A 27881-nucleotide genomic window follows, 5' to 3' on the forward strand; every position below is an offset into this window, starting at 1 on the left:
CATATGCAAACATTTCCCTGAAGTTCCTTAAATCATAATTTATAATATATTTCAAGGAGTAAAAGTCTAGAAAAAAAGATAGTAAGTTACAATTGAAATTTATATTATAAACAGATAAAACATTTGGTCTCAAATTCTTTTGTTATTGTATTATACATATTTTGACATTGGTGGGGAATAAATACTGGTTTGAGATCTTCTCACAAAAACAACAAAGAAGCAAAAACAAAAACATGAAAACAATTAAAATGTTACAGTAAAAATAAATTTATCAAAACTATTAAGTTGTAGATAAGGAAATCACAGCCTCCATCTGAGATTATGAATAAAAAAAAAATGTAGAACCTCTTTTTTGGACAGATTTCAAATTCCTTTGGAATTTTTTATCCACCAGTTATCAAAGTTAGGTACATTGTTTAAAAACAAAATCATTATGACTGATATTATCTGACAGGTCTGAATGTAAAGATAAAATACAAATGCTTTAAAGGAAATATCAGACTGAGATTTCATACAGTATTCTCTTTACATCTATTTTAAGGACTTGAGAGGCCAAAATTTAGATAACTACATTTCTAAACTCTATTAAGAAAGCCTTAAAAGTCATTACCTTTTGTAAATGTCATCACAGATGTATGACATTTTAATGAAAACATTGTAGATTTCACTATAAGAAAACATGCAATTTAACCATCCCAAAAAGTGAAGTAATTAAATACTTTAAAAGCACATATTTTTGCTGGGTCAAAATTTTGGGAATTTGAAATTTTGCGTATGTTCGCGAGGTTTAATACTGGCGAAATTGTAAAAATGGTATCCTACTTGAATTTGAATTATACTACCATCATCCTACGAATATAAGACGCACATTTTTTATTGAGATTCTGGTCCCAAAGAACCGATGCGTATATGGGGATAAAAAAAGACCAAACATTTCCCCTGACGTAAAAATTAAGAAAATCGATCTTTGTTTACACCGCGTACCTCTTTATTGAAGAGAATTCAAGGGGAGTAAATACCAATGACTCGGGCATAGCTAATAGCCGGTATCGGGACCCAGCGTCTTAAATTTCTTTTGTATAAAATGTAAAATTTAGAGCTCACGTAAAATAAGATAAATAAATGCTGTTTTTCATTACAATATATTTTACAACGCATTTCTGTAACTGATCATTAAGTTTTTAACAAGACCTGTGTAAAACTTACCCGGAGTGTTTTCACAGATTTTGCATTAAAATACTTGAAACTCCATATCAGGTAGCCTGGAAATCGATTATCTAGTCTTCAAACATAATTTTGATATTTGTCTATAATCCTCTTGTTCGTCGAGATATTCATGCCCGAGGCATTACTTGTCTTACACATACTGTCACAATATGAAAACAATTAACCGTTTAATCATACCCGGAGGCAACTGTAAACATGTGCATGCGAGATTAAAGACTGATCCAATATGATCATAGTCGCTGATCTCTAATGTTCAAACAATTTGCAAACCAGTCTTAAAATTACGTCATTTTACCACCACGTCCCAAAGTGCACTTTCGTTTTCACTGGCGTCAATATTCATGGAGTGATCAGAGGATGTGGCAGTTTAGTGCTTACACAGAGTTTATGCTTTTCAATTTAAATATTTGCACAACATGCAAAAACTTCGACAATGATTTAGCAAAAACCGGCAAGTTCGTAGAAACTATAGCGAATTTCAGACAAACATAAATTCGGATAAGTGATAAGTGGGTATAATCATTTTTCCAGAACTCTGCTGATATTTTTTCACTGCATCCTATACACGAGTGTGACCTATATTCGGCCGATTACGGTAATGGTGAATATTTACGCGAGGATTAATTTTCACGAGATGTAGAGCCTCGCTAATATAGTAAAAATTAAACCCTTGCAAAAAATTTCTGCTTTTACAGTATAGGATTTAGATAACACCTTCTGAAATCCCAACCTTATAATCCAGCAAACATGTAATACAAAGATACAAAGAGCTCTATACCAAAAGCCCCCAGAATGCACTAGGTTTAACTTGGTTATATGACATAGAATAAAGGGTATATTCAAAGAAGCAAAAAATACTGACTATGATGTATTCTACCTTTTCCATAAGGTACTGAAAAAGTTAAACATTCTTTCTGTTACTTTAATTAGAATTTGTCTAAAAAGGTATATCAATACAACAGAACGAAATAACATAAAGTCATGACATGTATCTAATATTCAATAATTATGCCAATCACATGCAATTCACATATAAAATTAACTGTCCTGAAAATGAAACTATTTGTCTACAAAAATATATATGCCTAATAAAAATTCACATTTTTTTCTGCATTTGCACTTTTGCTGGAATTTGCAATCTTCAAAAACATCTACCATACTGTACTGCATGGAAAGATCTACCATGCCATTAAGTTAACCATGCTGAGGAATAATCACAGCTTTAATACTACTCAGAGTGCTATAAAATTCAGAACAAATTAACATCAACATGCATTCTATCTAAAGTCTTTAACTAAGAATTTTCTTTAATTCCTGGGAAACACAGCAATAAAATGTTAGACACAACACAAAAATGATTTGATTTTGTCTAAAAATAAAAATTCCTCGGCCATACTCACTTTTTGTGCCAGCAATCATGTCAAACACTGATGAATCACGTTTCGATGGTTCCGTGGGCTGCGGCATTGAAATCACACTGCGATGTTTGGTTTGCGGAGTGTGTCCTGACACTGATGATGGTTTGCTTTCACTTTTTCCAGAACTTATATCCCCATTTACTACAGAACTGGGTTTTGAAGGTGGCACATGTGCCGGTGATTTTTCGTCCGATTTGATTAGGCGATGTTTGTTCTCAAGGAGAACTGATATCAATGGCAAGTATAGGGCTGCTATTCGACCTTGAAGGGCCTGGAAATTATTGAGTATGAGATAAAAAATTTTTTTATTTCAAAACAAAATGGAGGTACAAAAATCAATCAATGAACATGAAAATGTAATCTTTAACTCCATATTCATTCAAACTATTTCTTATTCATAAATTGTCACCTTAGTGTTAAAAGCAGAGAAGTGCTTCATTCTGATAGTACAGTTATCCATTTTACACGCTGATAAGCCTAAAAAATCTGAAAATGAGAATGTATGAAATTAACCTGGAGACAGAAAAAGTAAGACATTTCAGTAAAACCAAGACAATTTCATTTCTAACTGAATACATAAATTAGCACTACCAAAATTATTTATTTTCTCATAAACTTGAGAAAACTAGAGCTATCACTAAAGGTGATGAATGTACCCCCCCGCATGCACTGACACAGTACATTGCAATTTGACGCACACAAGATTGCATAATTATGTGGACTGTATGCATATATAGACTGTATGTATACAGTAAAGTAACAAAAAACAAAGTCCCATAACTATGCAGAATATTTATCTAAAAGAATGTAACATGCACCATGCACAACTAGGGTTGGTACTGATCACTTGTGTCAAGTTTCATTAAATTGTGTGCAAGGGTTTGGTAGATTAGGCAGGCACAAAATTGCATATGCAGACTGTATGTACATAGTATGTTAACAAGAAACAAAGTCCCATAACTCTGCAATTTTTGTCGCTGAAAGAACCTAACATGCCCCATGCACAACTACTGTTGTTACTGATCACTTTAGTGAAGTTTCATTAAATTGTGTCAAGAGGATGAGGAGAGATGGTGCACACAAGATTGTGTCTATGTATATAGTATAGTAACAAAAAAACAAAGTCCCATAACTCTGCAAATTTTTTTTCTGAAAGAACCTAACATGCCCCATGCACAACTACTGTTGTTACTGATCACTTGTGTGAAGTTTCATTAAACTGTGTCAAGAGGATGAGGAGAGATGGTGCGCACAAGATTGTGTCTATGTATATAGTATAGTAACAAAAAAACAAAGTCCCATAACTCTGCAATTTTTTTCTCTAAAAGAACCTAACATGTCCCATGCACAACTACTGTTGGTACTGATCACTTGTGTGAAGTTTCATTAAATTTTGTCAAGGGGATGAGGAGAGATGGTGCGCACAAGATTGTGTCTATGTATATAGTATAGTAACAAAAAAACAAAGTCCCATAACTCTGCAAATTTTTTTTCTAATAGAACCTAACATGCCCCATGCACAACTACTGTTGGTACTGATCACTTGTGTGAAGTTTCATTAAATTCTGTCAAGGGGATAAGGAGAGATAGTGCGCACAAGATTGCGTCTATGGACAGACGGACAGACAGACAGACAGACAGACAACCTGAAACCAGTATACCCCCCCTTACAACTTTGTTGTCGGGGGGTACAAAAAAGTAGTTAAACCTTCTCAGATATGCACTAACCGGTTTAGTATATCTGTCATCAAATGCATGTTTCGCAAATTGGTCTCTGAGTACGTTTATTGCACATCGGCGGGTTTCTTTTGATTCGTTTAGCGCCATTTTTAGTTCCTGCAGTATCATCCCAGGAAGGTAGTGAGTCTTACGATATTCCTCCGATAACGTGTAGTCACATTTCAGATCTGAAAATGTCATCATAAAACATTTTTAATTCAATTCAAACCATACTTGAATAGTCTTCTTTATCAAATGAGTGAATAAAATAAAAGTGCAGCATGTATTAATGGAAAATGCAATGAATATTTTTTTGTGATGGAAATAAAAGAAAGAAATTATTTTACAGCCAGAAAAAAATGTTTTAGATTCGTGAAGTGCAACTTGCTGAATGAAACATATTGCTATTTATTGACTAAATAAGACATTTTCCCCACATTTTTCTTGTGAATCTATACCTGACTACTGCAACTGTAAATTGCTGTATGTTTCTTTTCCTTGGTATAGTAAGTAGAGTAAGCAATTTTTCTGATTTCTGTGACACATTCATTATACAACAAAGCTAAAGGCATTTGGAGTTCACTGTAATTCAGGCTAAAAAGTCCTATTTTGATGGGGTTTAACATCACACAGACACAATTAGACCTCAGGTGCCCTCTTGAGCATTTTTTAAGGCACAGGCGGGCACCTTGGTAGAACCACAGACCTTCTATATGCCAGCTTGATGGCTTCCTCACATGAAAGAAATTCTACACCAAAAATGAGGTCCTGAATGCACAGCAATGAAAGGCACGTGATTTGAAGACATGACCACTCGACTTTCAAATGAAGACATTTATTAAAAGGTAAGATAATAAAATATTTCCAGTCTATGGTATGGCATTAAACAGTATAAGCTATCTTGACCATTTTTTAAAAACTTCTCCTTTCATTACAGGAATACTGATTTTTTGTCGCTACCAATATTTTTATTCTGTACACTTTATATCTTATCCAGAAGTGTAACTTGTACATGTACTTGTTCAATCAATATTTATTTTTCAGCTATTTTGCATTAGCTGAACTACGTTATAGCAAAATCTTTTAAAAAAGAAATTTATAAAAAGAGCAACTGCAAAATTTCACTGCATGAAATCAACAAAATACCAGAATGATATTTTAAAGGGACATTATCAGATCAAATCCTTTAATAGCTATATAATACATGTCCTGAAATGTTTTATTACAATTTAAACATGAAAACAACATTTTATATCTGTATCAACATCTAACAATGACTCAACTTCAGAAAAAATTTAAATATATTGTACAAATCATAATCATTCTGTCAAATCCAGGACATATTCAAAATCCGAATGACTGCATGTCCCTTTAAAATCAATCTACAAACAAGCCATGCTGCTAAAAGCCATTCATAACAAAATGCATTGTACTGTAAAATATTTATAATGTGTGAGGGTCTATTTTTTTTTTTTTTTCGTGGTTTCCGCAATGCATGAAACTAAATTCCAATGGACAAATAAAATTCAAATTCATTTGATATCATAAATTTCATGTTTCCATGAAACAACTGTTTTTGCCCAAACTGCGAAATTCAATGCCCTCCAGATAAAATGATTTCACAGTAACTGACTGCAACAAGCGCAAAGTAAAACTGCAACAAAGATTAATGCTGTCACCATGACTACTTATATAAAGTCCATCCTCTGGTTGTACTTTAATTTCTGGTTGGTCAATCTTAGAAGAATCTGTTTAGTAATAAAGCAAAAGGTGGAAACAGTTCATATTCTTTTTGTCGCTATTATATTTAATAGATTTACTTGGTAACCAGTGTACCTTGCATCATTTTCCCCCCACCCCACCCACCCAAAAGAAAAGTCAAGCTGAACACCTACTGTAAACTGGGAACTATTTTTGACAGTTTAATTTCTGTGAATATTTGCAAGCTGTTTGAATCACCAATTTAAACCTTGCATAAATATAAACCAACATTATATCTTTTTAAACAAGAGCACTGCCTTGCAGGTACAGACACTCATCTGATTTTTTTGTCTCTGTATAATAGAAATATTGTTCTACTCATGATTTTCTAAGTCCAACAGGGGCCATAATTCTTGCAAAAAGCAGGATGAAGTTATGTTTCTTACTGTACAGAGTCAGCTGATGATGGTGAACAAGTGCTGCAAGTTTCAAAGCAATAGCTTTGATAGTTTAGGAGAAAAGTTTACCTAAACATAAAACTTAACCAAGAAATCTGATATTTTCTAAGTCCAAAAGGGGCCATAATTCTTGTAAAAAGCAGGATGGAGTTATGTTTCTTGCTGTACATGGTCAGCTACTGATGGTGAACAAGTGCTGCAAGTTTCAAAGCAATAACTTTGATAGTTTAGGAGAAAAGCTGACCTAAACATAAAACTTAACCAGGCAACGCTGACGCCAACGCCGATCAAGTGATGACAATAATTCATCATTTTTTCCCCAAAAAATCAGATGAGCTAAAAATGGTTTTGAACTACAATTTTTTTAAAATGGCGAAATACGTAACAGATTATTATAACTGTAAAATACAACTGTTTCAAAAGCACCCAAAATAAAAGTTTAATTCAGTAATTCTGATGTTTGTTTTCACAACTTGCAAATGAAATAACTTTTAAAGCATACAGTCAAATTAGTAGCATAATATATCAAAATCCAATCAACTTCATTATTGCAAATAGTTGTACTTTTTTCATTTGAATTTTTTTCCCTGCAACAGACAATAAATTTGACTAAATATTTTGTTAAAATGTGAACTATTCTAGATGGAAAATTTGACAAGCAGGCCATGGATGATGCAAGTTTAATATAAGTTGACTCGTTTATCAAAGCTGCGAAGCTGATTGGTTTATTGCAATTGTGAATAACTTGCAAGGCGAATAAGGTGAATGCATGCAGCTGTTAAACTTACAATTATAGAAAGAATTCTCCTAAAATTCTGATTTCAGTAATTCTGATGACAATGAATTAACCATACTTTGTACAATTAGTAATGATGACAAGGATTATACAGATGACTGTGATGATGACCATGATGTTGATGATGATAACAATATTATTTAATCTAATTATGTTGATGACTTTAACTATGACGAAAATGACAATGATGATAAAGGTAATGACAAAATTGGTAATGATGATGATGACTACATGCAGCAATGACTACGATGATGACTATAATGATACATATGATGATGATGATGGCAACTTTAATGATGATGCTGTTATTTACGATGATGACAGTAATAATCGTAAGTATGGCATTTCTATAAATGGTGATGGTGGTGGTCAGAATGCTGCTTATGATGATGATAATGACTTAACTACGTCTGCAGTAAGTACTGAAACTCATCATTTGTCACTTTAGAGGAAAAAGGTGTTAACTGTTTTGACTTAAAGAAGTTAAGCTCTTTTTATAAAGGTGATGATGTTGCTGATGATGATTTTCTAAAATGAATTGTAAAAGTACAATAGCTGCATGTCACAACCGAATGGTGTAAAACTCTACCTAGATATTTTTGCTGATTAATTAAATACAAACAGTGCTCCCTTGGAACAAAAACCCTGTTGTTTGCTTTCCTACTAATTCTTTAACAATCAATTCTACAATTAGAACAATATATACTCAAATTCTGTGCCTTAATACTAATTACTATTACACAAAAAATTCTAAAATTAGAACACGACATTGAAAGTAAGAATTAGTCAGAATGCAACATTTACAGACATAGAATTCTCGAAATAAAGTATTATACAAAATGCTAAGAAACATGAAAGAAATCCATACAGTAATTGAAAAGGAATAGAAAGTGCTACCAAGAAAATAAGCTTTCGAAGCAGACGACAAACTGAAATTTTCAGAAAAGGTGCGAAAAACATTACCTTCAAGCTTGATTTCTGTTAAATAGTGTGTATAAAACAGTTTGCAAGTGTTGACGACATTTGGAAAAAAACATTCATAGAAATTACACAAATGAGTCGCTGAAAAGCCTATAGAACCACTTGAACATAAAGCAGGAAATAAATTTAGGGTTAATGAACAGGGTGTACCTGAACAGCCTGAACAGTATTTAATGCATTTAACCATTGCAGGAAAGAAAAAGAAAACAAAGGAAAACGATTTCCATAATGTTGCTGAACATCGAATTAAAAGCGTTTTCAAAGCAACAAATATTTTTTTAAAACTTAAGCATGTAGCGTAGTGCAATGAACATAGATACACAGCTAATCCTGCTTTGTACTGACATCCAACAGACAGTTTACAAAATCATTATTTTTCTGTCCGAGATTTATTCTGATGTCTAACTGAATGACTGGACTAGAGCTGCTTTTCAGAAAAGCGCATGTCTCCCAAAACTGCCTAATCATCTTCTCAATTATGTATCTGAGTCAACCATGCATCAAGACATGTATCACTGGCATTATTATTTTCGGTTCAAGGGCCATAATTCCGAAGTGCCTTAGCAAATTTGGCTAGTTATCGAACTTGGCCGAGGACTTATTGACAAACACAGTTTGGTGAAGAACGGACAAGAAATCTTCGACTTCGAGTGTGGACAAGATTTGTGACAGACTGATGGACACAAAGACAGACAGGAGTAAATCAATATGTCTCCCACCAAAGTGGTGTGAGAGACATAATAATATTCCAAAATATGTCAAAATAATCATCAGTTAGTTTCTTACGAAAAAAGCATGGGTATAATATATATATTCAAACATTTATGCTTGGGATTAGTATCATTTAAAATAGTACCCATTAGAATCATGTCAAAGCAAATTTACTTCATATAAAATTTTGATAAATTTTGATATAATTTAAATGCATGTTAACATATCATTATTATTATTATCAAATTGTTATTATAATAATTGATTATTTTTGTATAAACAGTGCAAGATCACATAATATGTATATGAACAAAGTCAATATATTTTGTATAACAAATGCAAAAAATTTAACGAATGCACAGATATATCAATGTCACAGACAAATTGAAAGCATTTCTTTTTGAAAGATATTTTCTACTCGCATTTTTTTCATCTAAAACTTTTTTTCATGTGTTAATTACCTATCTCTACCTCACTCACCAGCACTCAAAATGATCTTTTTACTTTACCCCTTTCAACACACTAGTAGTAATGAAATAAGTCAACCCAAGCCAGTTTGTCAGTAAGAAATAGTTAAATCGAACTAATTATAAAGCCAAAAACTGCCAACAGTTGTTACTCTATAACTCCTGTATTCTACAATGAACTTTGAACAGGATCCAAGGTAATAAAACAAAGATTGGAGACCAGTCTGTACGAATGACACATAACCATTGGTCAATTTCAAAAATATGCTCAAAAACAGCCAATCAGATGCTAAACTTTTCAGACTGGTCTCCAAACCCTGATTTATAACCCTGAACACAGCAGACTGTGTTATTTTTAGATATATTTACCTTTGTATGTTTTGATAAGGCCCCTCCTCATTAATGGCAATGACAATGGAATGTAATGTTCATGGCTGCTGATGATCCGCAAGAATTCAAACTTAAATTCATGAAGTATCTGAAAGGAGATATAACAACACTTTTAAAGAGGGTTATTTTTTGTTTACATTCTAAAATTAATTTACACACGTTTTTGACAGCGGTTAACCCATACATGCAAGTTTCAATACAGACTCAAATTTTGCACAACTTGTAATCAATGTTGTTATCAATATACACATATCAGTTGTGTCATCTTTTCTTTGGGATGGGGGAAGGGGATGGGGGTTGGATGTGGGTTTGGTGGGCGGTTGGGGGGGGGGGGGGGGGGGGGGGGATAATGCAATCAGAAGAGCTGTCAAAGTTATTGTTCAAATCCAGGCTCCTAATTAAAAGCATTAAAAGCAACTGACCTTTAAAAACACTCATTGGAAATTTTCTCCATGGAAAATACTCCCATGCAAAGTTAAAGTAGTTTTCAAGTCAATGTTTTCTTTTTTTCAAATTTAGCAAAAATATTTACCCTATGTTCTACTACAGCAAAGCTGAGTAGATGATGAGATATAAGCTGGAACACCACACCTCTGTCCATCAGCGTGAAACACATCTGTAAATAGATATACAACTTCTCTTTAATTTCCTTTGACAAATTATTAACATACATGCCATTTCTCCCGCCGGGAGACTTTTTCTCCCGTATTTTCAGTATATCTCCCGGTCTCCCGCCGGGACATGAAAACCTCACGTAAAAAAATTAATTCAGAAAAAAATTCCTCTGTCGAAAAATCATATCTCGGACCCAATGTAGACCTTTAGAAAATACTTGAAATTCAATATCGAGTAGCCCGGAAATACTCTTCAAACATAATTTTCATAGCTGTCTATAATCCCTAGCTTGTTTACCAAGAGATACACGCCTGAGGCATTAATTATCTGCAAACAATTAACCATTTAATCTTACCCGTAGGCAATTGTAAACATGTGCATGCAAGATTTTAGACTGACTCAATAACATCAAAGCCACTGATCCGTAGTTTTTCAAAACAATATGTAAACTAGAAAATGCTTTTGTAAAAAAGCGCATGTCTCCCCCAATGCAAAGTCCTATAGGCAAGAAGTCAATAGGGGTCAGGAGCGAAAGTCAAAGAGACACTGATCGTTGGCTGCAATAGGGATCATCTATTTGGCATGTCCAATCATCCCGCTAAATTTCAACACTCTTGGCCTAGTGGTTCTCAAGTCACTGTTGAGGCTTCTGTGACCTTGATCTTTGATCAAGTGACCTCAAAATAAATAGGGGTCATCTACTCTGCATGTCCAATCATCCTATGAAGTTTCAACATTCTGGGTCAAATGGTTCTCTAGTTATTGATCAGAAATGGTTTTCCATGTTCAGGCCCCTGTGACCTTGACCTTTGATGGAGTGACCCCAAAATCAATAGGAGTCATCTACTCTTTATGACCAATCATCCTATGAAGTTTCAACATTCTGGGTCAAGTGGTTCTCTAGTTATTGATCGGAAATGGTTTTCAATGTTCAGGCCCCTGTGACCTTGACCTTTGACGGAGTGACCCCAAAATCAATAGGGGTCATCTACTCTTCATGATCAATCATCCTATGAAGTTTCAACATTCTGGGTCAAGTGGTTCTCTAGTTATTGATCGGAAATGGTTTTCCATGTTCAGGCCCCTGTGACCTTGACCTTTGATGGAGTGACCCCAAAATCAATAGGGGTCATCTACTCTTTATGACCAATCATCCTATGAAGTTTCAACATTCTGGGTCAAGTGGTTCTCTAGTTATTGATCAGAAATGGTTTTCAATGTTCGGGCCCCTGTGACCTTGACCTTTGACGGAGTGATCCCAAAATCGATAGGGGTCATCTACTTTGCATGTACAATCATCCTATGAAGTTTCAACATTCTGGGTCAAGTGGTTCTCTAGTTATTGATCGAAATGGTTTTCCATGTTCGTGCCCCTGTGACCTTGACCTTTGATGGAGTGACCCCAAATTCAATAGGGGTCATCTACTCTTTATGACCAATCATCCTATGAAGTTTCAACATTCTGGGTCAAGTGGTTCTCTAGTTATTGATCGGAAATGGTTTTCAATGTTCGGGCCCCTGTGACCTTGACCTTTGACGGAGTGACCCCAAAAACAATAGGGGTCGTCTACTCCAGCAGCCCTACAACCCTACGAAGTTTGAAGGTTCTAGGTCAAATGGTTCTCCAGTTATTACTCGGAAATGAAGTGTGACGTACAGACGGAAGGACGGACGGACGGACGGACAGGGCAAAAACAATATGTCTCCTGGGGGAGACATAATGATTACGTCATTTTACCGCCACCTGCCAAAGTGTACTTTCGTTTTCGCTGACCTCAATATTTATCAGGAAACACTCTTTTCCCATATTTATCGAACCATCAGAGGATGAGACAGGTTAGTGCTAACACCGAGTTTATGTTTCTCAATTTAAATACTTGCACAACATGCAAAAAAACAACAAGGACTAAACAAAATTGGCGAGTTAATGTCAGACTACACAGAATTTCGGACAAACATGAATTTGGATAAGTGAATTTTATGAAATAAATTGCAATTCATACTGCCCGAATATGACTGCCATTCGTTTGTGATATTGTCATGTTGCAATAATTAACGGGAGAAGAATTCTCAGGTTAAATACATGTAGTTTTAATCTAAATATGGACAATCCAGCAAAAGAACGACTTTCATTTTTGTTTTAACAACTTCATTTATGAAAAGAAATGACTGCCCTTAAAAGACTGTTATGACATGATATCTCCACAATCTTTCTAGTATTATATGCTTAAACATGTCAAAAAGATCACTCTCTCCAGATGCAGAAGCATCAACACATAAAGCAAAAACGAAGTTCCTGGTTCAATCTTTCATGGAATTCTGAATTTCCTTGGTTTAAGTTAAGTGCTATAAGTAATAATCATGCATTCTGTACACAACTGTTCGCTCCGCTCATCAATTCAATGTAAAAAAAATTGATGATTTTTAGCGCTATTTAGCGCATAAAAAATGAGCGAATAAAAGTCTCCCTTATTTTTACCCAAATCTCCCTTAAAAAAAGCCCTGCTGAGGCAAGTCTCCCTTATTGACCATCTGAAAATATGGCATGTATGTATTAATAAACATAAACCTTGACTCCCTGAAAGGTTCAATCAAATTTTAAGGAAATTCAATGGGACTAGGGCTATTGTTTTCATGTCTACATCTATGCATTAATAAAATTGGCAAGACTGAAGTCTGCCTGTCTGGTACCTGGGCATTGCCTGTCTGGTTCCCCAGGCATTTTATAATGCTGATCATGTATGATTGTATAGGAGAGATCGTGTTTGTATAAAAATCTGTTGTATTTTCTATTTTTAGAACTGATAAGACAAAGGTCGGGTGGGCAGACGCCGAGCATCCATATTTTTTTTGTAAACAGTGATGTTTTTCTAACGGCTTAAACTTTCTTAAAACATAAATGATATCAATATTTTTTTTGATCAATGGAAAGGGTAAAAAACAAGAAATTTATTGATTACTTTTAATTATCATTTCGAAATAAAATGGATTAATTATGAACCCTTAACTTACAGTGTTTTTTCAAAAAGTTTGGAGCATCGTTACGCCGCTATTAAAATCATATGTCATTTAAAATGGTTTTTCATTTTAAAAGGTTATCTAAATACGAAAATATGAAAATCGTAAGTATTTCAAAACTTTTTGAATTTATAAAATCCATAAATTAGCGAAAAAGTTATTAAAAATTCTGATCCCATACACAAACGATGTAAAAACATTTGTTTAGCCCACCTCCAGATAAACAGGTGTTTATGCGTGACGTCATGGCAATATCTCCTATATACTGTATAAACTTACTTTTACAACACAGGTAATACAGACTGAAGTTTTATTTTTCTGGCTTCAAATGGTGTATCTTTATAGTTATAGTCTGTATCAACTTACTTTTACAAAGTAGGCAAGACTGGTTTGCATTTCTGGTTTTTACATGGGAGCATCTTTATAGTTATAGTCTGTATCAACTTACTTTTACAAAGTAGGCAAGACTGGTTTGCATTTCTGGTTTTTACATGGGAGCATCTTTATAGTTATAGTCTGTATCAACTTACTTTTACAAAGTAGGCAAGACTGGTTTGCATTTCTGGTTTTTACATGGGAGCATCTTGATAGTTATAGTCTGTATCAACTTACTTTTACAAAGTAGGCAAGACTGAAGTTTGCATTTCTGCATTCTCTGGCAGCTTCCTTGTACTTGCTGGTAATGTAAGGGGTTATAGTCTGTATCAAAGTTTGTAACTTATACTGGTAATCACTAGAAAATCTCTCATTTCTTGGCATCTGCAAAGAAAAAGAATATAGTATTAAAATAAACAACTTCTAATTCTCAAACACTAAAACCATAAATGATTTCTTTTTCTGTTTCAGCTCTTCATGGGTCTTAATTCTTTTTGATTAGCAACTCTTTCACACTTTATTTGAATAAATAAAATTAAATTCATGCAAAATTAGTTTAACATAATTTTATATTTTATCAGAGCTGCCATTGCTTTAAAACTTAAATAGACATGGTGCTTTGAAACGAGAAAACTATCTGCAAGATGAAATCATATTTCGCCACGATCATAAAGGAGATTTGGCAGTGGTCCAACTGATTAAGAAACTCATTGCTCAATCTGAGGGTCACTCATTCTAACTCCTTTCAAGTCATAATCTCATCTCCTAGTGTGACATAATGATTTTTGTACAATGTGGACATAAGGGTAATTCAATGAGTTTCAAACTTTCTTAACAATCAGACTTTAACCCTTAGCCTGCTGGTGGCAAGTGATTCAGCCTTTGCGACCAGTGCAGACCAAGATCAGCCTGCACATCCGTGCAGTCTGATCATGGTCTGCACTGTTCGCCATTCAGTTAGTAAATTTTCAGTGAACACCCCTTTGAATAATAAATGGTATTGCCCAAATTGAATGATAGACCAGTCCATTTTAGAAATTTAGCAGGCTAAGGGTTAATAAGCTAGACAACTGGGGCTTATATGCCACATACAGCATTATTACGGTGAATCTTTGTGCCAAGGTTTTGGAAAATCTACCAAAGCATGCCAAGTTGTTGACTGAGAAAGAATGGAACGGACTAAGGGAGAGATTGACAAAGGAAAACTTGATTTTAAACCAGCAGCGTACTACTAAGTATATGTAATGTAATCAGAGTCATACAATATTTCTTACCTTCACTCTTTCACCATCAATAAGGTATTGGGTCATACTCTTGATGAGTACTTCGAAGAAGAACCAGGAGTTGTTGAGAAATTTTGTGACGACCACCTGATCTGCGTTCGCTGGCCGTAGAATCATCGTCAGACTTTTAGCAAGCTCTTCATGTACAGTCTTATGTTTGCTGCCCCTTGGAATATGTTCTGCTCGGAATATATACTGAAAATGGAAAACAGGATATGACTTTCATGTTTTCTTTGTGCAATTTTATACCACTTTTTTTGGCATAAGATGGCACTATGGTACATAATACTTATCACTTCATCACAGTTATTTCAGTAGTGTTCTGAGGGAAGGCAAAGTTATTGTCCTCAGGTGACCTTTTTTTAATTTAGTTAAGAATCACTTTTGGCAAAATTTTGGTCATATGGCGACTCTTCCAGCTTTTGATGGTGGAAGAAAACCCAAGATGCCCTACCAGGCACTATTTCAATACAAGCAGGCACCTATGACGAAACACTGACCTTCCATATGCAAGCTGGATGGTTTTCTCACATGAACAAATATTCTATATCCAAAGTAACGTTTCCAACCAAATTGTCCAGGGTTGATCTGAAGTTGATTACCTTAATCAAGGGGCCAACAAGACGCCTCATCTGGCCACAGTTTTCTAAATATGTTTCCACTACCTCCTCAAAATAATTTTGACATTTTTCCAAAATAACCCACAAAATAACTGTATACTACTGCTGATAATTCAGCAATCAAGCAATTTATGTAATGATTAATTGACTTAGGGTTTTGACTTAACACATAACTGAAGACAGAAGTAACTATTAAATAAATATAATGTTTCAAAATACCTTGACATATTTTTCCAGCATTTCAAGTTTTTCAGCATCTTGTACTTCAGACACAATGTGTATAACAACCCTGAATATAACGAACAAGCAAACATTAGTTTTAGGCATATTTATAACAAATTTACACGTAGCAACAACTTCATTTTTAGGTCAGAGGAAGGGTATTAACCTTCAGCCTGCTGGTGGCAAGTGATTCTGCCTTTGCGACCAGTGCAGACCAAGATCAGCCTGCACATCCGTGCAGTCTGATCATGGTCTGCACTGTTCGCTTTCCAGTCAGTAAATTTTCAGTGAACACCCCTTCGAATGATAAATGGTATTGCCCAAATTGAATGATGGACCAGTCCATTATAGATATTTAGCAGGCTAAGGGTTAAATAAAGATCTTACAGCAATCTGCTGTCAAATAAATAAAAACCCACTACTGTTTTATCAATTCTACATCAATTTCTCTAAATATGTTTTAAAGAAAATGGAAGGCAGACCAGATTTTGGAAAATGTACAATGTCTACTTTGAAAAAATGGATATCAGTTTTAGGTATGATATGTGTCACAAATCTAACATAAGTCTCAGTCACACTACACCGTATAGCGTTAACGGACGTCCAATGTATAACAAAATTTTCAATCTGTTCATGTCCGTTCGCATGCATTTATTTCCCGTTTCTTTTGCGGCACCTGCACTCCTAGTCTGGCTGTGTTCGATCCATCCGGTAGAAGGTTTTGAGCATGTTCAAAATTTAGAATGTACACCACTGGACAAAGTTGTCCATTAGATGTACGGTAGCAATGCACTGATATGAGTTTTATTCGTTACTCGAGCGTTCCCTATTCTGTACTTAACCAGTTCGCATCCGTTCTTGTCCAGTGGACCTGATTCACGGCCGGACTACTACTGGACATGCAATGGATGTAACGTATGTTCAACGGACGATAACTGACCAGAACGTTCTGTCAGTTTCTCATGCGTTGCGCTTACGTTTTAAGCGGTATTAGTACGTTACTAGTATGGTGATATCCGTTAATTGAACGTTGTTCATCCTTTATATTTGCGTTAGTCTTGCGGTCATTGTACGTTTTATGCGCCCCATACACCGATCGCAAGCAGCAGTGGGGGATGCCTTTCGTCACCGGATAACTTTCTGCCGCAATTTTTCTATTTGTTTGGCGTCTGTTCACGCTATACGTTGTAGTGTGACTGATACTATAGCATGAAACAAAACTTGAGTGCAGACGTACCTGACAGCATTCATTGATATATCTTCACTCTGAGTGTTGGCTACAAGTTTGAACAACATGTTCAGTATGGTAGGTAGGAACTGTATATAGGTGCTTACATCTACAGCATGTAGTGACTGTAATATAAATTAAAATTGGTTTATAATGGGTACATTGTAAGAAAAAGTATCACAAGTAATGTTTATAATATACATAATACAGTACAGAAAGAGCATGAAATAAGAGATGTCAACAGAGAGTGAAGAATGCACCCAAAATTGGGTTCCAAGTTAGGGTCCTTGCCTTTGACCTACACCTTGGAAGCACAACCCTGGGCTTGTGTGAATCAAAAGTTTACAGTCTGAAACTTTAACTTAGACTTTCAAATGCTAAATTTTCATTATGCACTGGCATTGTCAAATATGCATAGACCTCAATGGAATTCTGCATGAATCTTCAATCTGCAGTTGATAGACTCGGCAAAATTTCAGCAGTACAAAATATTCTATAGCTAAAGTCAGGGCAACCTGAATATTTGCCTTCTTTTGATGAAATCTAAATTTCAGTCCTTAAACCTTGATTATTACAGGCCCTGAATCTTGTACATGACACACCTTGTCATGATAAATATCTGTGTTAAGTTTCACTTGAATGTACTGATTCATCTAAAAAACAGTTTAGACATAAAGTGTTTTCTATGGATGGACTGACAGATAGATGAACTTACTTACAGATTGTTAGTGCAATTTCTATTATTCCTCCTTTTGGGGGTAAAAAAATTAATGTCAAACAGGGAGACATTACATTTAATGTTTCATTATACAACCACTTACAGGTTATTCTTATATCTGATCATTCACATTTTTTTAAGACAAGGCTAAAGTAATTTTGTTTGTTTGACTGCTGTATCAGCAAATATTAATTATGCATAAAAATATTAGCTATTTATTATATATCTTAATATAAAACATGCATAGATATTAGTACTTTTTTATTCTAATAAATAAACAGACTTGAAATTCTTAATGCTTCTGTAAATTGTAAAAAAAAAGCTTACTATTTTCTAAGAAGCCAAAAAAAAAAAAAAAAAAAATCCAAGAGCAAATTTTTATAAAAAGCACTATTGCTCTCTTTTATTAATGCTCCACTAGAATTTCCCGATAATGATAACTATGCCAGTTTAAAACAATTTATAAAGTAACAGCAACTCTGAAATCAAACAGTACTCTTCTAGTAAAGCAATAAACTCATTTACAGGATTTCTGAAGTTTTTTTCTTTTTTGCATGTTACTTATTGGAAAAAATCTCAACTAATGTGTTAAAAACATTCTTGGAAAGTCAAAATACTATGTTTATTTCTTGAATTTTGGATTTGTGTCACTTTTCTGAACTGGTCAAATAATTATTTTAAAAGGACCTTTTAGTACATGTATTTAAGCATGTAATTTTTTACCAGCATTGCGAGTGTATTTAAATAAAGTATTTAATTAGACAATCCTCCATCTGTAAAACTGAACGTCAAGCTGCCACTACAAACAATCCAGCCCAGCATGCATGTACAGTCTACATGTAACTTCTGTTGATGACAGGGATGACTTTCATAAGAAATTTCTTATTACAGTATATTTTGATACCGCATCACTGTACTGAGATACATATCATAATATAAATATCACATTCTGAAAAAAGGTATTTCAAGTGAACTCCAAAGTACATGTTTACATTCTTTTCTTCTATGGAAATTATCTGGAAATCTTATTAACTGTCAATTTTTTAGCATAAGCATCAGGTAGGGTGATATTCTGAAGTTTAAAATATTTTTTTTCCCAGTTTCATGCCTGTATTTTAATCCTATGTGTACACAAATGGAATGCTGTTGTACCGGGGCAAATACATTTGGAAATTTTGTACCGGGATCTTTTACAGTCAAATCATAATATTCCTATGTGTAGATAAAACCACATATCATAGTTAACAACACCTCTGCATAGCGAATTCCTCCATATAGAGTATTCGTGGCTCAACAATGAACACATCTCAGCTTTTACACTGGTGTTCTGTCTACAGATGTTGCACTGTACCAAAAAGGACTTTGCTTTTGCTTCACCAGACACCAACATTAAATTTAACAGTTCTCATTTTTCTTTAAAACTCTCACGTTATGCTTAAGATAAGAAAAGCTAACACACTAAGGAATGCCAACTTCTAATACAATGTATAAATACGTTCTTTCTAACTGCCTAAAGCCTCCTTCACCAAATGAAATTGACAATAGTATAAGTGGAGATTTAACCTTAAAATGATGATGAATTAAGATGACTGATACATTACACATCATTATACCCAACCATAAGTCAGTATTTTTACCTTTAAATTAGATATCAAATAAATGCTAAAAATAACAGCCAAAACCTGTATTCAGGTAAATATGCAGAGAAAGGATTTTCTGTTTTTACCCTGACAATGCATCAACCAACAGCATTGTTTTACCCCTTAGGGTGCTCACACATTAAAGAACATAAAAGAAGGAGACACAAATGACCCAAGCATGTGACTGTTTTCAAATACATGTACTGGTATGTTACATAAACTTCTGAGTTCCCTATACAGACCCTACCCTGGACAGGACAAGTTTTATTCAAACCTACTGCTTGTTGGTCCCGGCATACTTTCATGTCAGACTTATGACTGGGTATATCTGGAATATTTTAGCATATATAAAATTCTGGCTGTATATATCTACATGTTATACCCTCGTATACCTTTACAGCATTCAGAACGTATGTTTGCTCCACCGTGTCTGCTACATTCGCAACTTTTTCAAACACCTAGACATTCATTTGAAAATAATACATATACCTGATTGAACAATTCATATTTCATCTAAGAGCAATGGATATATTTGAGCCACGCCATGAGAAAACCAACATAGTGGCTTTGCGACCAGCATGGATCCAGACCAGCCTGCGCATCCGCGCAGTCTGGTCAGGATCCATGCTGTTCGCTAACAGTTTCTCTAATTGCAATAGACTTTGAAAGCTAACAGCATGGATCCTGACCAGATGCTGGTCGCAAAGAAACTATGTTGGTTTTCTCATGGCGCGGCTCATTTAAAAGTTTCATATACATTTGAACAGAAACAAAATTTCAGAGCAAAGGTTAAGAAGAGGTTATTAATAATGCAAGTAATCAAATGAATAGCTTCTACTAAAGCCTGTTAAGTGTTTATTTTTTATTTCAAAGCATTTTTCATCAAATTCTTTGTTAGATTAAGGTAGTGCAGCCATAATGACAATCAAGAATTTTATGGTAGTACATCCATAATGAGTACCAAGAATGTTCACTTAATAACATATTCTCTGAATGCAATTTCAGTATCCCTGGCTGGTTCAATGTGCTTTTCAAGCTTCATAAACAGCAGAAAAATGCTGAAACAGTATATGAAACTACATAATGGCATGATTATAGCCATTTGTCATTACAGCAAACAGTATATGAAACTTGTAATGGCATGATTGTAGCCATTTGTCATTATAGCGGACGGTAAATGAAACTACATAATGGCATGATTGTAGCCATTTGTCATTATAGTGAACAGTATATGAAACTATGTAATGGCATGATTGTAGCCATTTGTCATTATAGTGAACAGTGTATGAAACTATGTAATGGCATGATTGTAGCCATTTTTCATTATAGCGAACAGTATATGAAACTATGTAATGGCATGATTGTAGCCATTTGTCATTATAGTGAACAGCATATGAAACTACATAATGGCATGATTGTAGCCATTTTTCATTATATATGCACTACCTTAAAAATACTGAAACTGACAAAAAGAGGGTGAGACTTCACAAGCAGTTCACAGGGGACATTAACCTTTAGCCTGCTGGTGGCAAGTGATTCTGCCTTTGCAGCCAGTGAAGACAAAGATCAGCCTGCACATCCATGCAGTCTGATCATGGTCTGCACTGTTCACTATTCAATCAGTAAATTTTCAGTGGACACCCCTTTGAATATTAAGTGATACTGCCCAAATTGAATGATGGACCAGTCTATTTTAGAAATTTAGCAGGCTAAAGGTTAGTAAACCACTAACAGCAGTAACAACAAAAATTACAAACATACATGTACTTTCATCTGCAAAAGAAAATGACTACATCTGTAACAACATCAACAACAAGAAAGTTGGTGGACAAGATATGATAATTCTGGACATCTTGAATTAGTCGCTCTGACCCAAATGCATAAGATCTGAACTTTGGCATATCTTGGTAGATCTATGCAGGGTCACATGGGATGTCTTATTAAGTTCATATGAGATGTCATAAGTTAAGTCCAGACTATAATGTGTTTGGAATGTCTTGGCTTCTATGCCTATCATCTTACTGACACATCCTGAATGGCCTACCTCGAGTCCACCCACCATCTTCAACATAAACAACAACGATGACGACTACAACAACAACAACAACAACAATGCATACATCCATCAGTAACACTGTCCATAGAACAACCTGTCTACAAATCTATTTTCAGTTTACCTTGAGTTTATTGAGACTGTCTGGACCTGGTGATGCGGACCCTAACATTTTCTGACAATGGAAGAAGAATGTATGTAAATGCTGATCGGTGGTGTAGATTGTAGAGTTAAGCTGTAACTTGATCTTGAATACAGGCTTTCCGCTGTCAACCATTTTTACGTCTGCTGATGAACTCTGGGTAAAATCAAATAATTGGAGGTTAACCCATTACAATCAACATAATAACATCACAATTCTGAATATAAGTTAACAGTATCTTTAATATTTGTCTTTCATACAAAGAAGAAGTTTTAAAGGTGGAGGAAGACCCTGGGTGCCCCTCCATGCATTATTTCATCATAAGCGGGCACCTGGGTAGAACCACCGACCTTCCGTAAACCAGCTAGATGGCTTTCTCACATGAAGAATTCAACGACCAGAGTAAGGCTCAAACCCACACCGATGAGAAAAAACAACAAACTCAACAACAAGAATACATAACAACTTACAGTTCTACCAGCACCGTGGTGATCCAGAGACAAGTACCTCACTGGAAGATTAGCTGCCACTGGCAATGTCTTTTCTCCTACCTCAACCCTGAAAAATTAACAATTTTACATGACTTTTTTCTCTGTGTGTCAGGTTTAACATTGCTTCGACAAAATTATAGGTCATATGGCAACATTCCGGCTTTTTAATGGTGGAGGAAGACCCCAGGTGCCCCTCCATGCACTATTTCATCACAGGTGGGAACCAGGGTAGAACCACAGACATTGCGTAAGCCAGCTGGATGGCTTCCTATTTTACATGCCTAACCCTGGTGTAACTATTTTGTAAGATGATATGAATCATTCAGCTTGCAGAAACAGGTAGCCTTACATACCTTTGATAATGAAATGATTGGTTTCAAGGGTTGCCTTATTTCACTAAATCTAGCAATTTGCCACACGACCTTTACTGCTGGTGCAACTTAAGCCTTATCCCAATCCTCCCAAACTGTTGCTGTAAGTTGATATTTTCTAACATACCTTCCAGTGGAATGAAGAAGTGGTATCCAGGCGTATCCTACTGGCATTTCAATGCCATCCCTCTTCTTGGTGGAGCCCTTTGACCCTTCACAACTCACATGGTAAAACCTGAACAGAATATGGTGTTTCTCATGTATCAATGGAGGTAATGCAATCTTCACCTGAAAAAAAAAACAACTACCATATATTCCTGGCCATACAACAAGGACCTACTTTGGATAAAAAATCCTAGATTAATGTGTGTCCAAAGGACACTGGTGCTACTACTCCTGTCACTTTATGTATATTTTTGACAAAGTCAAGGGCTATTACTCTGATCTGGCTAAGTAAAATCTCAATTAAAACACCAGGTGCACAGCTTCACATACTGAAATAACAATCCTGTAAGGTTTGATAACTCTGTATCATATACTTTTTGAGATATGAATGGCAATTCAAAGTACTGAAAGACTGACAAAACTGGATTCATTATCTTCTTGTGAAAATTTGTAGAACAATGCTAAGAAATTAAATATTTCAACTGTATATGATAAGCAGTAATTCAATACCAGTAAATTTTTACTACTTTGTGTCCGTGTGGTTTTCAAGAAAAATGCCTGTTTCCTCAAAGATTTCAAATGTGACATTCTTCTATTCATGGATATTCCAGACACAGTAAGTTCCACTTAATGCTAATCAACACAAAGTGACATCATTTTTCTATTTTTAGTTACATGAAAAGGAGCATAGCTCATTTTTCCAATGTTTTGGTTTTTCAAGATTTTCTTACCTCCTCTAAATATTCTGGTGTTTGGTTATGATGCAGGACAGTGGTGCTGGCTACACTTGTGAACACGGAGGGGCCATTTGTACCGTAGATACTCTGTAAAAATAATCAAAGCAGTTTCAATATTACAGTCTCATCTTATTTTTATTTCAAACTGGCGAGTATAAATTTGCAAAAATAATCTCTATAACCCCAAACAGCACTCCAGCGCTTGATATGATAAACTGAGAAATCATTTAATTTGGTTTGCACAAAATTTCATGGTTTTGGTCAAAATAAAACTTTGTCATTGAATATGAATTCATGGTTTTCAACTTCTGAACTTAAGAGTGAATTTGAATTTAATGTTTATCATTGGGATTAAATTCTTTGGGTCGACTCAACCACGAAATCAACAACAAAATATTCCCTCCCACAAATATTAATGATTTCACAGTATATATAATTCAATTATATTCAAAAATTGCTAAATCACAGAAGTTTTCAGCAGAAAATAAGATCTTTGTTAAAATTTCATTCTCATGAGAAATTACCCCTACTGTGAAATCATTAATATTCGTGGGGGCCTAATTTTCGTGGATTTTGTGGTTGAGTCAGTCCACGAAATTTAATCCCAATGAACAAGTAAAATTCCATTCATTTCATGTTCAAAAGTTGAAATCCACGAATTCATATCCCCACAAACTTGCTGTTTTGACCAAAACCATGAAATTTAATGATTTTACAGTATATCAAGTCTAGATTTGTTACCTAACTAATGTCCCTTCTACAATAACAACTGTGCAACTTAAGGAAAGCATATGTATTACCATACCTTCAATGGAACTACATGATCATCATCAGACTCTCTGATCTCCACACAACACGCTATATTCCTCGCCTGAAACACAAACATTAAAACTATGAATTTTTGGATCAAACTTTACCAGTAGAAAAAGTATTTATATATACCAATTTATAGAAACTAGTATATATTTATGTATATGAAATAAAGGCAATAATTATGATCAATTTTACAGATAGAATTAAAGAATAAATTTATTCCATTTTTTTCATTAACTTTATAACAGATGAACTTCAAATTCTGTGATAAATATAAAATCTAACAGCAGCTTTAATTAGTAATTTATTCAATAAAGCAATATTTTGTGAAGTTTTACCTTGGTAAAAGATTTCTGACTATCATATTTAAGACTGATGGGATACACGTAGAGGTTGTTCACGTAGGAATTGTGAGGGTTGTTGAACTGGCCTTTCTCTGGAATAAATTCCTCTATTTCTACAGCAGGTGGGTTGGTGGGTGGGGAAGGGAATGGTTTCACAGGAACGTATGATGATGTAACAGTATCTGAAAAGTAAGCAAACAGGAAGTTAGTTTTCATATATGAACATATATAAGATGAACAATCTTAAGATAATAAATTCAGTATGAAACAAAATGTTGCCTCAATAGGGAACAAAATGTCGCCTCAGTGTAACAGTGATCAAATGGAATGACAGGAAGAAGTAAATCACTTCTTGCACTCAACTGACTAAAATGGAAACTGTCAACAATACACAGAGAAAAAATAAAAAAAAAAATAACTCAAAAACCATTTTATTACCTCCCTTTATAACACTCATTATAAAAGATCATGTGCAATATTGAAAAGAGTGCTTTTCAAAACAATGACATTATGCAAACTCTCTATTTGTACTACTGATTTATATTTTTTACACAAAATTAAAAGCCTTAAGGGACTTAAAAAATATTAAACTTACTTTCAAGTGGCTGGTCGGCTTTAATTGGATGAAGACTTATTTTCAACACACCAGGAATCGTCTGCCATTTACTTTGTTTCTCTGGTCTAAAAACAAGAATTATAGGTAAGCTTTCTCTTAATCACTACAGTAAAATCAGAAATTATTCACTACAGTAAAATCAGAAATTATTCACTACAGTAAAATCAAAATAATTGTGCAGGGCAAACTTTTGCAAATCAAGGACTTATATTTCAAAAAAAAAAAAAATTCAAACATCTGTCCGATGTTTAAGGATTAAGTACCATTTCTTATGCATTTATACGGATAAAAACCATAATGAGACTTCATGCGAATCAATGAACCACACAAAAATTATTCCCTCGTGTATACAAACAATATCACAAAATGTACCTTATACTACTCTGTTCCTTAGAAATAAAAAATCATCATTGTCATGTTGACTGAGGTATTGAAGCCATGTTTTGTTAATGAAATAACGAGAGTCCTGTCTGCACTTAGTGAAATGTTACCCATTCAAAGAACTTTTAGGCCATGAATATTTATTGTTAGTGGCTCTTACATGGTTGAATAATCAATGATATAAATATACAACAGATAGAATTTTATCAGATTAAAAAATATATCTGTTACAATATGGAACTAGAAATGTGTCCATGGGACACAGATGCCCCCACTACATGACATTAAAATGACCATTTTTTTCCAGGTCAGGGGCCATAACTCCTACAATACTGAATGACTTCGGACGCAAAACCCCAGGTGCACAACTGCACGTGCTGACCAACATTCCTGTAAACTTTGGTGACTCTAGGTCAAATACTTTTGGAGCTACGCGCAACACATCAAAATGACCAATTTTTAACTAAGTCAGGGGCAATAACTCCTACACGATGCGAAACCACAGGTGCACAACTGCACATGCTGACCAATATTCCTTTAAACTTTGGTGACTCTAGGTCAAATACTTTTGGAGATATGCGCGACACAACATTAAAATGACCAATTTTTTACTAAGTCAGGGGCCATAAATCCTACATGACTGGATGAATCCTGACGCGAAATCCCAGGTGCACAACTACACATGCTGACCAACATTCCTGTCAAGTTTTGTGTCTCTACCTCAAATACTTTTGGAGCTAGGCACGACACAACACTAAAATGACCAATTTTTACAAAGTCAGGTGCCATAACTTCTACATGACGGAATGAATCCGGACGCGAAACCCCAGGTGCACAACTACACATGCTGACCAACATTCCTATAAAGTTTTGTGACTCTATGTCAAATACTTTTGGCGCTAGGCGCGACACAACATTCTCGGAAGGACGGATGGACGGAAGGACGGACAAGGGCAAATCTATATGCCCCCCCCACAAAGTGGGGACATAAAAAACAATTATTGTGCTCGAAAAGTATAAAAGTGGTCCTAAAATTTGAGCATGCTTGAAAGAAAATTACTACCCATTATATTGGCAGCAGAAACCAAGAAACAAAGGGAAACAACTCTGCCATTTATTAAATATAATAAAAATTATTTTTAATTAAAAATAATTTGATTTATTTATTTCGAGAAATGTTTTGTTTGTTGTCATAGAAACGTATCCAATCAGCTGTCAATCTGGTTCCCGATTTTGTAGTCCTTTATTTATAGCACTAAACCATTCAACCGAGAGCCAGTCGTCTAAAATAACAGTATAAAACCGAAAATCACGTGCAGTCTGTCTCACTTACGCTGTTTCTTTTGACAAGTCACACCGATAAATTCTCCCACCCGCCACACCCCGTAAATTTGATAAGTCAACAAATTTTTTAGATGTTGCACTTTGATCTTTTATATACGATGTATTGTATCATTTTTCTGTCTAACATTTGCATATGTCTGTTAGAATGTTATTGGAAACAGAATTGCTGTCTAGTACTTTTATTTCAGACTGTGTCGTCTGCTTAATATCGATATCTGTTGTATTGGAATCAGAAGATCGTCTGCGTTTGCCAACATCTTCATTGGTACCAGGAACGAATGGACAGCATACGTATTAACGTTTCAGTCAGACTGTTACATTTTATGAGATTTATTAAAGTTCCTAGGTTCACCAAAGAGAAATGATAGACTGTGATTACTTTAAAAGTGTTATTTAGTGAAACACAGACTCTGTTCATGTAAATTTTGTGTCATTCTCAAAGGACAGTTTCTTTGTTTTATTTGATATATTTTGGCAAACGGTACTGTTTCTGATATATTATGTTAATAATATTTTCATTATGAGATATCAATTACAACGTGTATATTTATGAAAATGATGGTCACATGCTCCTTCTTTTTTATATTACAATTTAATAGTCGCTCTTAATGGATAATATGCAAAAAAAACAAAACAAAAACAAAAAAGCGGAAAAAAATGTTTATTGACCGGGAGGTGACCGGGCGCTGTGGTTTAAGCTAAGAAAATTGAACCATATACTTCATAATTTTACCTTCCAAACTTCCGGTTACGGGTGTATCAACTCTCGTCGATGGCATTATTTGCGCTACAGATGAGACTTGTGCGTCTGTGACTTAATTGAGTTGACAGTTTCGG

At 34.7% G+C, this 27881-nt stretch overlaps 1 protein-coding gene across 21 annotated transcripts in view; it reads right to left on the reverse strand.

The window, feature by feature from the left end:
* Nucleotides 1–27881, reverse strand: part of LOC123554604 (dedicator of cytokinesis protein 9-like) — a 132434-nt gene that overhangs the window by 54362 nt on the left and 50191 nt on the right. For 9 of the 21 annotated variants that reach the window (XM_053548003.1, XM_053548004.1, XM_053547989.1 and 6 more), the window contains exons 14-31: nucleotides 25299–25384; nucleotides 24698–24885; nucleotides 24352–24417; nucleotides 23541–23633; nucleotides 22772–22932; nucleotides 22253–22340; nucleotides 21765–21938; nucleotides 19980–20045; nucleotides 17239–17354; nucleotides 15999–16068; nucleotides 15151–15354; nucleotides 14114–14260; nucleotides 10401–10484; nucleotides 9848–9956; nucleotides 6044–6112; nucleotides 4374–4552; nucleotides 2628–2916; nucleotides 2090–2119 (exon numbers count right to left, since the gene is read on the reverse strand). In XM_053548003.1, the coding sequence (XP_053403978.1) occupies nucleotides 2090–2119; nucleotides 2628–2916; nucleotides 4374–4552; nucleotides 6044–6112; nucleotides 9848–9956; nucleotides 10401–10484; nucleotides 14114–14260; nucleotides 15151–15354; nucleotides 15999–16068; nucleotides 17239–17354; nucleotides 19980–20045; nucleotides 21765–21938; nucleotides 22253–22340; nucleotides 22772–22932; nucleotides 23541–23633; nucleotides 24352–24417; nucleotides 24698–24885; nucleotides 25299–25384 (2219 nt within the window). Of the gene's footprint in view, nucleotides 1–2089; nucleotides 2120–2627; nucleotides 2917–4373; nucleotides 4553–6043; nucleotides 6113–8282; nucleotides 8298–9847; nucleotides 9957–10400; nucleotides 10485–14113; nucleotides 14261–15150; nucleotides 15355–15998; nucleotides 16069–17238; nucleotides 17355–19979; nucleotides 20046–21764; nucleotides 21939–22252; nucleotides 22341–22771; nucleotides 22933–23540; nucleotides 23634–24351; nucleotides 24418–24697; nucleotides 24886–25298; nucleotides 25385–27881 lie in introns of all 21 variants that reach the window. The other 12 variants (XM_053547997.1, XM_053548010.1, XM_053548008.1 and 9 more) reach the window with 7 other exon arrangements.

Source organism: Mercenaria mercenaria, chromosome 7 (assembly GCF_021730395.1).
Source record: "Mercenaria mercenaria strain notata chromosome 7, MADL_Memer_1, whole genome shotgun sequence".
Taxonomy (NCBI): domain Eukaryota; kingdom Metazoa; phylum Mollusca; class Bivalvia; order Venerida; family Veneridae; genus Mercenaria; species Mercenaria mercenaria.